General features: G+C 52.1%; 1 protein-coding gene across 1 annotated transcript; it reads left to right on the forward strand.

Annotated features, from left to right (window-relative positions):
• The first annotated feature begins 374 nt into the window (after window positions 1-374).
• LOC135975788 (caspase recruitment domain-containing protein 8-like) lies at window positions 375-4659 on the forward strand. Its single transcript, XM_065568258.1, has 3 exons — window positions 375-514; window positions 3187-3228; window positions 4388-4659. Exons 1-3 carry the CDS (start codon window positions 430-432, stop codon window positions 4657-4659), a joined length of 399 nt encoding a protein of 132 aa, XP_065424330.1. The 5' UTR covers window positions 375-429.
• Window positions 4660-10214: the final 5555 nt, after the last annotated feature.

The following is a 10214-nucleotide window of genomic DNA, read 5'->3' on the forward strand; positions in this document are numbered from 1 at the left end:
GAGTCAAAGCTCATTCCCAAACCTCCTCAGACCAGTGCGCTGTACTTTGGATCTCAGTATGAGGTGTCTGGTACATCAGAGCTAAAGATAACACCTGACGTAAGTAGGATTGTCCTCTACTTCCACTGAGGCATCAAAACGAGCTGAACAATTCATTATTATTATGCATTAGTTGTATGGTGGTAGTGCCCAGGACCCCCTTGTGCCAGGTGCTGTACAAACACAGAACAAAAAGATGGACCTGCCCCAAAGAGCTTCCAATCTAAGTATAAGCCAAGAGACCACAATGGACACAGCAGACAATGGGCATCGTTCACTCCTGCTCTTGGTGGAGGTGGGAGACGCTCATAAGTCATTTTATCTTTACTGCAGCAACTGGAGCTCTGCTATAGAAGCCCCGCAGACCAGCAGTGATATATTGAGCTCTACATGACGGCTATGGAGGAGGAAATCAAGCTTCACATGAAAGACAGAAAAGATGGGAAATTGGTTTGGAAGACATTTGTGAGGCCAGGTAGGATCACACGTAAGACGTTGAAGCAGAATCATAGAATATCAGGGTTGGAAGGGACCTCAGGAGGTATCTAGTCCAACCCCTGTTCAAAGCAGGACCAACCCCAACTAAATCATCCCAGCCAGGGCTTTGTCAAGCCTGACCTTAAAAGCCTCTAAGGAAGGAGATTCCACCACCTCCCTAGGGAACCCATTCCAGTGCTTCACCATCATCCTAGTGAAAAAGTTTTTCCTAATATCCAACCTAGACCTCCTCCACTGCAACTTGAGACCATTACTCAGAACTTCTGGGCAGCTGATCGTGGTGACTGAAGCTCATACAATTGCTGAAATGTCGGGCTGGAAGGGACCTTGAGAGGCCATCAAGTGCAGCCCCCTTTGCTGAGGCAGGACCAAGTAAACCTAGACCAGGGGTGGGCAAACTTTTTGGGCCAAGGGCCACATCTGGGTGGGGAAATTGTATGCAGGGCCAGGGCAGGGGGTTGGGGTGTGGGAGGGAGTGTGGGGTGCAGACTGCGGTAGGGGGCTCAGGGCAGGGGTTGGGGTGCACAGAGGTGCAGCAGGGAGCTCAGGGCAGGGGGTTGGGGTGCAGGTGGGGCACGAGGTGCTGGCAGGGGGCTTAGGGCAGGGAGTTGGGGGGCGGGGTGCAGGAGGGGTTCGGGCTCCGGGGTGGCAGCGGCACGCACTGGGGCCAGGGCAGACTCCCTGCATGCCTGCCCTGTCCCCAGCTCCGCGCTGTTCCAGGAAGTGCTGTGGCCCCTGTGGGCGGGGGGGAGGGGGGGGGCTCTGTGTGCACTGCCCTTGCCGCACCTCCAGGTACCTCTCCCGAAGCTCTCATTGGCCATGGTTCCCCATTCCCAGCAAATGGGAGCTGCGGGGGGCGGTGCCTGGAGGCAAGGGCAAGGGCAAGCCCTCTGCCCCACTGCCCGGGGGCCGCTTCTGAGAGCGGCGCCGGGACCGCAGCACCACAGGGGGCAATTCCACGGACCGGATCCAGCCCAGAGGCCGTAGTTTGCCCACCCCTGACCTAGACCATCCCTGACAGGTGTTTGTCCAGCCTGTTCCTAACAGCCTCCCATGACGGGGATTCCACAACCTCCCTGGGAAGCCTATTCCGGAGCTTAGCTACCCTTAGAGTTAGAAAGTTTCTCCTAATATCTAACCTAAATCTCCCTTGTTGCAGATTAAGCCAATTACTTCTTGTCCTACCTTCAGTGGACATGGAGAACAATTGATCCCTGTCCTCGTTGTAACAGCCCTTCACATATTTGAAGACTATTATCAGGTTCCCCCCGTCAGTCTTCTTTTCTTAAGACTAAACAGGCCCAGTTTTTTAACCTTCCCTCACAGGTCAAGTTTTCTAACCCTTTTATCACTGTTGTTGCTCCCCTCTGGACTCTCTCCAATTTGCCCACATCTTTCTTCAAGTGTGGTGCCCAGAACTGGACACAGGGCTCCAGCCGAGGCCTCATCAGTGCCGAGTGGACTGGGGCAATTACCTCCCCTGTCTTACATACAACGTTCGTGCTAATACATCCCAGAACGATATTAGCCTTTTTTGCAACTGGCACTGCATCCCACTGTTGCCTCATATTCAATTTGCGATCCACTATAACCCCAGATCCTTTTCGGCAGTGCTACCACCTAGCCAGTTATCCCCCATTAGATAGGTCTCGTTTCATTTTTGCTTCCTGCATGGAGTACTTTGCACTTGTTTTTATTGAATTTCATTTGGTTGATTTCAGACCAATTCTCCAATTTGTCAAAGTGGTTCTGAATTCTAAATCTGTCCTCCACAGTTCTTGCAACCCATCCCAGCTTGGTGACATCTGCAAATGTTCTGAGCATACTCTCCAATCCATTATACAAGTCATTAATGAAAATATTGACTAGTCCCAGGACTGATGCCTGTATAACCCCACCAGATAGGTCCTCCCAGTTTGACAGCAAACCATTGATAACTACTCTTTGAGTATCATCTTTCAACCAGTTGCGCACTCACTTTATAGTAATTTAATTTAGACCACATTTCCCTAATTTGCTTATGAGAATGTCATGAGGGACTGTGTTAAAACCCTTATTAAAATCAAGATTTAGCATATCTGCTGCTTCCCTTCTATCCACTAAGTCAGTTACCCTGTCAAAGAAGGGAATTAGGTTGGTTGGGCTGGCAGGCTTTGTTCTTGGCAAACCCATGCTGGCTCTCCCTTATAACGCTATTATCCTCTAGGTGCAAACTGATTGTTGAATCACGATAACTTCCCAGGTATTGAAGTTAGGTGTGTTGGGGGCACAGAGAGGCAGGAGATGTACATTCAATCAGGTGTCTCAGCTCTGCCATCTTCCTTATCCATGGCAAAAATCCTAATCCACTGAACAAAGTCCTGTGGTTTAAATGCACTTTTAGGACCTTTGATCATGGTTCCTCTGGAGAGTTCAGAAATTATCCTCAGGAAATTAACCAAGTATTTCAAGATTCCCTGTGAGGTGGAGAAACTCCAGTATAACTTTAGAGAAGCTGAGACACCTGCTAGCAAAGCAGGAGATGGTCTCTGGGAATGCAGAGCTTTGCTAATTGCCCCTAGCCTCTGATGGTCTTTAATGTTGCTGGACCCTCCAGCTAATGAGAGAAGTGACAGGGTGTTCGACTGATCCCTTCCCTTTGTCTTTTAGGGGACGTTAAAATTCCTGCAGCATCCTCCCAAACACTCCCAGGTCAGTATTATTTTAACAGAGCTTTCAGTTTCCGCAATCTCAAGCTGGTCAGAATACAGTATGTTCAATGGAAAAATAATTAATTCTAGGGGTGTTCTTCAAACATTTACAAGAAAAATTTCTGAATTTTTTCAACCTGGAAACCCCAAACTTTAAATCTCTCCAGTTTTACCCCTTCCTCTCACTCTTCTCTCCTCCCCTCCCCCCCCATGTTTTTTTCAGTGGCAAAATTAGAAATAGGTGCTGAGTGAAGGGAAGGCGGGAGGGTGGGGGAAATGAGTAAAATACCAAAGAGGGAAAACCCTTTGGATTGTCAATTTCAAAGGGGAAGGAGGTTGTTAAAAAAAAAAAAAAAATCGGACAATTTCAGAATAAAAAATAAAGTTTTATTTTTTTAAAAAAGCCACTTGGAAAAAAGTTTGAAAAATGTTGACAAGTTTTAGCTGGAATCCATTTCTTCTCTACACGCCCGGTCCTCCTGCTTGAAGCATAGACATTAGACATGGAGAAAGACCTTCTCGTTTGCCTTTGTCCAGTGCAGTGCAGGGCCGGCTCCAGGCACCAGCTTACCAAGCAGGTGCTTGGGGCGGCCTCTCAGGAGGGGGCGGCAGGTCCAGCTATTCGGCGGCAAATCCCTCACTCCCACTCGTTGCGAAGGCCCTCCCGCCAAATTGCTGCCGATCGCAGCTTTTTTTTGTTTTGTTTGTTTGCGCCTGCCTGGGGCGGCAAAAGCCCTGGAGCCGGCCCTGGTGCAGTGACAGATTCCATCCCTTCCTCACAAAGGGATCCCTCTGTACGGCACCGGTGAGAGTTGTGCTCCTGAGGTCCACCCCAAGCTTTCCTTTGCTCAGTGTCAGCTCCTTACCCCTCGCTGTACCCCCGGGACAGGCTGGTGGGATGGTCTGGAACGTGTAGCAGTGCTGGCTGCTGCTCAGAGCCCCAGCCCCTTGCAGCGTTAGCGTGGATGGGTCGTTACAAACCATATTCCAGCCTGAATGACTTCATGCAACTGACCACACACTTTGAGCTAGAACAGCCCTACCGTGCAGGGGAAGCTGTTTCACCCACAGTGACATGGGGTCATTTAGTGGGACTGTAATAACCCAGTGTTGTACCTCCCGTACCCAGCAGAGTAATGCAGGGCTGGTGTCTCCTTTAGCTCGAGGCGAGTCCTTTGTGAAGAAGCACCGGGAGAAGCTCCGTCGTCGAATGGGAGTGATCTATCCCATCCTGGCGCGCTTACGGGACATAGAGGCAATGAACAGTGATGAAGAGGAGGAGGTGCTTAGTATGCAGAACAAACAAAAGGTGATGAATGAAGCCTTATTGCAGCTGGTTGAGCGGAAAGGAGCTCGGGCCCAAGAAGAACTCTACCAGAGTCTCAGAGAGACGGACCCTTACCTTGTACAGGACTTGGAACAATCCGGCTAGGGCCTGGAGATCCCGCTGACAGCCACCTGTGCTCCCGGCAGCTGCCCCTGCCAGTCTGGGGTGTGAACATATTCTTCCCTTTGTTACTTACGCAGCAACCTAAAGCTGGTGTGATACGAGGAGCTTTTCATCACTGTGACCTTTAGGCCACCTCTACCGCTCGCTCTTCCTTGGTCTCTCAGCATTTCTTCTTGGGATCTACCTGCTCTCATCTTCTCCTACTCACAGTCTGGGGGAGCATTTCCTTCTGTCCTCTAGACAAAATAGGGGTCTTAGGCTCCCGGCCGTCAGTACCTTGTAGACCCCTGTGTACGAGGTTTCTGCATGTCTTCTCCTTAGAGGCAGAAGAACGGGTTGAATCTTTCCAAACATACAGCCGATCTCTCAGTTAACCAAGCTTTATTTGGAATGAAAGAGAGGAACATTTTTAAATAAACATAAATCATTTTTTCTCATATCCAAATGTTAGCCTCAATTTTAGAAAAGTGTTTTTCCTGTTTCGTTGCAGAAAAGGAGGAAGACAAGGAAAGTTCTGACATGATCCAGCAGACAGATTAGCCTTCTGCCCATGTCCTGCCCCAGAGAACCTACGCTAGAGCTGACCTCCTTGGTCTGGCCCAGCACCCACCCTCCTGTGTGGGACCATCCCCATGCCTTTCAGAGCCTCACTCTTCAGTAGAACTGTAGCGGGTGGTTCCCCGCTCCTGCTGGGAAGGGCTGAAAACAGCCCTGGCAGAGGGCTGCAGCTGAGCTGATTGGGGAAGCAGCCACAGCTGGGCCATGCCCCATCAGGCCACAGCTGGCCTGGATAAAGAGGCTGTGAGCCAGGAGCCTCTCTCTGCCTTCAGAGGGAGAAGGGCCTGTGTGACGTTATTGACATAAACTGGGACCGTATAGATCATTGTTGCAACCAAGGTCCTGTAGTGGCACCCAAATCTTGTATAAAGGGGGTCAAATGGGGTGTCTAAGACAAGGTTATGGTTTACTGGTTATGATTATGCTGTCTATATGTGTGTATCAGTTTTGTGGTCGAAGTTATGAATATTGGCTCTATACTGTCTGTATGGCAAATTTATGCTATGCTTCTGGGTGACATCCCAGACAAGCTGAGATTAGCTCTGCCTAGCCTGCTTGATGGCCCATTAAGGACCATCAGCTATACAATGGACCCATTGAGAGAAGGCAGATACGCCTTGTAACTCAGCAAAGTATGCAGGGACTGGCCCATGTGACTCCAGACTCCATTTTGCTGTAATTTTCCACAGTAAGAACAAAGAGGTGTTCTTACACCTGGAAAAGACTATATAAGGCTGATGCCTCATCTCCATCTTGTCTTCAATCCTGCTTCTTACCTCTGGAGGAACTTTGCCACACGCTGAAGCTTTGAACAGAGGACTGAGGACCCATCCCAGCGGGGGATGTATTCCAGAGACTTGATTTGAACCTGCAGTTTATTCCATTGCTGCTGCAAGCCTGAACCAAGAACTGTGCCATTACTGTATGTAATTGATTCCATTTAACCAATTCTAACTCTCATCTCTATCTTTTTCCTTTTATAAATAAACCTTTAGATTTTAGATTCTAAAGGATTGGCAACAGCGTGATTTGTGGGAAAAATCTGATTTGTATATTGACCTGGGTCTGGGGCTTGGTCCTTTGGGATCAGGAGAACCTTTTTCTGTTACTTGGGTACTGGTTTTCATAACCATTTGTCCCCGTACGAGTGGCACTGGTGGTTATACTGGGAAACTGGAGTGTCTAAGGAGATTGCTTGAGAGACTTGCGGTTAGCCAGGGGGGTGAGACCGAAGTTCCCTTAGTCTGGCTGGTTTGGTTTGCCTTAGAGGTGGAAAATACCCCAGCCTTGGCCTGCAACTGCCCTGTTTAAGCAATTTGTCCTGAGTTGGCACTCTCAGTTGGGTTCCGCCAGAACCGCATTGTCACAGCCTGGCTGCAGGGAGCTAGACACAGAGTACCTGAGTCGAGCAGGGCTGGGGAAAGGCTGGGGAGCTCCAGCCTGGATAGCCCCAGGCTGCAGCCTAGGAGAAGGCCAAGGGGTACTGGGGGTTGCAGAGGGCAGTCCAGGGCTAGGCCAAGGCAGCAGGTCCAAACCCAACCTTGCTGATGATGAGTGGCCTATACTGCAGTCTGCCCCAGGGAGCGGGGGCTAGTTGGAGACTGGCAGTGGCCTTATCCTGAGGCGAGGTAGGGATAGTGGGTGGGGGATCCCCTGGGAGGGAAGAGCCTGAGAGAAAGGGGTTCCTGCCAGGGGGCAGCACCCCAGCTAAAAGGGCACCGGGGTCCAGGGAGGGACACGGGGTCCAGAGGACAGGCGGATCACCGGCCTGCAGAGGGTGCTCCAGGATGCTGGAAGAGCTAATTCCCAGAAGAGACCAGCAGGAGGCGTCGCAGGGGTGAGTCTGCACCTCTACAAGAACAAACGGCCTTTTACCCACGGAGAGACTCTGTTTCCTATTTCACAGTCCTTCATCTCTGGAAAGATCCTGCTGGCTCCTCTCCAAACCCAGCCCATCCAGCTCGGAGGGGTACTGGGCTAGGCCACTGGTGATGGTTGGGGCTATTGTGTGAGTGTTTTAATGTCCGCTTTGCTGCACCTTGATGGGTTTGTCCTGTGGCCTTTAAGGCCTGGCTGTCTCCCCCGGAGAGCTTTCACAGAGAACGTATCTCCCCCTCTTCTGTTTGGTTTACAGTAAGAAAATCATTCCTAGAATTAAGTTTAGCAGAGTCTGTCCCTCCTACATCTACCGTATAACCCCTGGCTGCTCCGTGGGGATACCCTCGCACCGAGAAGCCCCACCTTGTAGAGGGCAGAGCTTTCTTGTCCTAGGGACTCCCGAGATAACCTGGTATCAATACTACACACCTGCGTGACCTTCTGTCACCGCTCTGGTTGGGCTGCCCCTTCCAGTCGCCCCCTGCTCTGCTGTGAGGGAATCCAAGCCTCTGTCCCTGAATCCCGGGTGTTTTAAGCCTCCAGAGCCTGAATGGAGTCCAGCCACTGCCCAGTCATGGGGTGCGTAGGCCCGCTGCTGCCGTGCAGATCTGCAGTCTAACGCGCCCTTCTCAGAACTGGAACCTGCTCTCCAGCTGCCTCGCCCCGGCCTCAGTGTTATCCCTTCAGACTCCCCAGTACTTAAACACACCCTCTTCCCAGAACTCCACCCCAAGGCGGGAAGTGTCTGGTTTACACTGTCTCTCTCTCAGCGGCACACAAGCAGTTGTAAGCAAATAACACACAGACACTTGGACAAGCACCGAACACAATTGCTGTTTTATACCCCAAAGAGTACAAATCACTTAGACACACCAACCATCCTACCCACAATGCCCCTCCCTAGCTCACCCTTCCCTTAGAAGTCTTGGGGGCCACCTGGGCTCAGGGAGGAAGGTAGGTAGGGTTTTCCCCGCCTCATCAGGCTTCTCCATGTTGGGTGGCTGCTCCTTCTCCTCTTGAGCTAGTGACAAACCAGGAAGCTCAGCTCCTCCCTCTGTATAACTTTGAATCCCCTCTGTCAGGTGACATCCTGCCAGCCTCAACACGTGACCAAACCCCCTAGTAGGTGGCCGCCATAGGAAAACAACTGCTCTGCTAGCCCAGTTCTTCAGATGTAGGGGGGAGGGGCACGCTATTGGTTAGAGCAATTACATTTCAATGGCCAAGCATTTTAAGTCAAGGACCCTCTTGTGTTATTCTTTCCCCACCCGCATTTGCAATTACAGCCCAACATGGAGGCAAATGGACCACAGCGAATACAAAGGGCTGCATATTCAAAATGCAGTTTGCAGCTTGGTAAAGATACAGGGTTCATAAGCACACACACACACTTCACAAACTGTTCAGGCAGAAACCCAAACAATCCCATTTTCCCTCTGGACTAGAGCCGTGCTTTCTCCCTGCGCCTAAAGGCTACTTCTTAGACTACAACCCCTGGTACAGAATACTTAGTGACATGGGATTTCACAAGCACCTCACCCCTGTGCTACCCTCAATCCATTGTCTTCCGACACAATGCCCTGTCGAGTGTAGGATCGCCTTATTTGAAAGGTGCTAAATGGTCATGGCAACGGACAGGTGAAGGATTTCAAGCACCACCGACCACTCTGCTCCTCTGGCACAACCAGATTGCACATTGCAAGGGTGACGCCTGTTTGTGCGGGAGCTAGAGCACGCTTGGGAGCCAGGTCAGGTCAGTGGAACAAATTCCTGCAGGAGCCAAGAACCACCACGCCCCTCCCCCGTCTGACCCACCTGCTCAGCACACTGCGCTGAGAAGTGCACAGGCCCATCAGCTTTTCTCGCTTCTTGAAATTTTACTTTCTTCCTTGGCAGGGGCGGCTCTAGTTTTTTTGCCGCCCCAAGCACAGCGGACAGGCCGCCTTTGGCGGCTTGACTGCAGAAGGTCGGCCGCTCCCACAGCTTCGGCGTACCCGCCGCCGAATTGCCACCGAATCTGCAGGACCGGCGGACCTCCCGCAGGCATGCCGCTGAAGGCTGCCTGACTGCCGCCCTCGCAGGGACCGGCAGGGCGCCCCCCCGCGGCTTGCCGCCCCAGTCAGGCGCTTGGAGCGCTGGTGCCTGGAGCTGCCGCTGTTCCTTCGGTACAGAATGCGCAGGTGCCATTAGCCTGTTTCTCTCTCCTTGGAAGGTCTCAGGTGGTGATGAGCACGGTATGAGCTCTGATTAGAATAGATGCACAGAAGATCCTCCACCTGGATTGCTGAATTACAGCAGTATGGTGGCCTTAAAGGGTCACAGCATTATCAATGGAGATGCCCCAAAGGGCAGGGAAAGCCACCCACATGTTGTCTCCTGTCTCTGTGTTTGGGTGAGGGGCTATTGGGAGCCAGATCTGCCCAAACCTCAGGCCTTTTAGGTCCCATGCAGATGCCCTGCAACTTTCCAGGACTTTCAGTCATGTAGCCTGTGACAGGGTTGAGACTCACCACCTGGCGCCTCCTACTGGCTGTCTTGGGAATTAGCTCAGTCCAGTGAGGCACCCTCTTCTGGTGATGTCCCACCCATTGTCTCGCCCTTGGTTGGCGTCTGAGCCTGTGTCACTCTTCAGGACCACTGCCCTCCGGCAGTGCCCCTCAGTCCATCCACACCCCCTTCCGGGGGGGGGGTGTCAATCAGCTGTCTCTATGCCCCAGAGAATGTAGGCACCCCCCAAAGTCACACCCCTTTTGGCAGGGGGTTGGTGCAGCCCAAGACGGCTACTCCCATCAGCTGGGTGTAAGGCAAGGGAGAAGGGGGGACTCAGGCCCACCCACTACTCTGGGTCCCAACCGAGGAACCCTCTAGTGGCAGCCGTCCTGCCCTCCTTCTCTCCCTCAGTCTGTCCACGTCCCTGGGCCGCTTCCCCTTTGGCCCCTCACACCGGCTAGGTCCTTCCCCTCAGGGCCTGCATCCTAGCAGACACCAGGCTGGAGTTCCCTTCTGCTCGCCCGGGCCTGCCCAGCACTGCGCTGTTCCAGTGCTAGTCTCCCACCCTGGAGACAGACCTTCCCTGTCAAAGGCCTGGGACAGACTGCCTG

The sequence above is a fragment of the Chrysemys picta genome, chromosome 15 (assembly GCF_011386835.1).
Source record: "Chrysemys picta bellii isolate R12L10 chromosome 15, ASM1138683v2, whole genome shotgun sequence".
NCBI lineage: Eukaryota > Metazoa > Chordata > Testudines > Emydidae > Chrysemys > Chrysemys picta.

Excerpts from the sequence above, each read along its gene's own strand:
- LOC135975788 (XM_065568258.1), top strand. The coding sequence starts at position 430 with ATGACGGCTATGGAGGAGGAAATCAAGCTTCACATGAAAGACAGAAAA. Across the intron at positions 515-3,186 it reads GAAGACATTTGTGAGGCCAG|GGGACGTTAAAATTCCTGCA; the intron begins GTAGGATCACAC and ends TTTGTCTTTTAG. Across the intron at positions 3,229-4,387 it reads ATCCTCCCAAACACTCCCAG|CTCGAGGCGAGTCCTTTGTG; the intron begins GTCAGTATTATT and ends TGTCTCCTTTAG.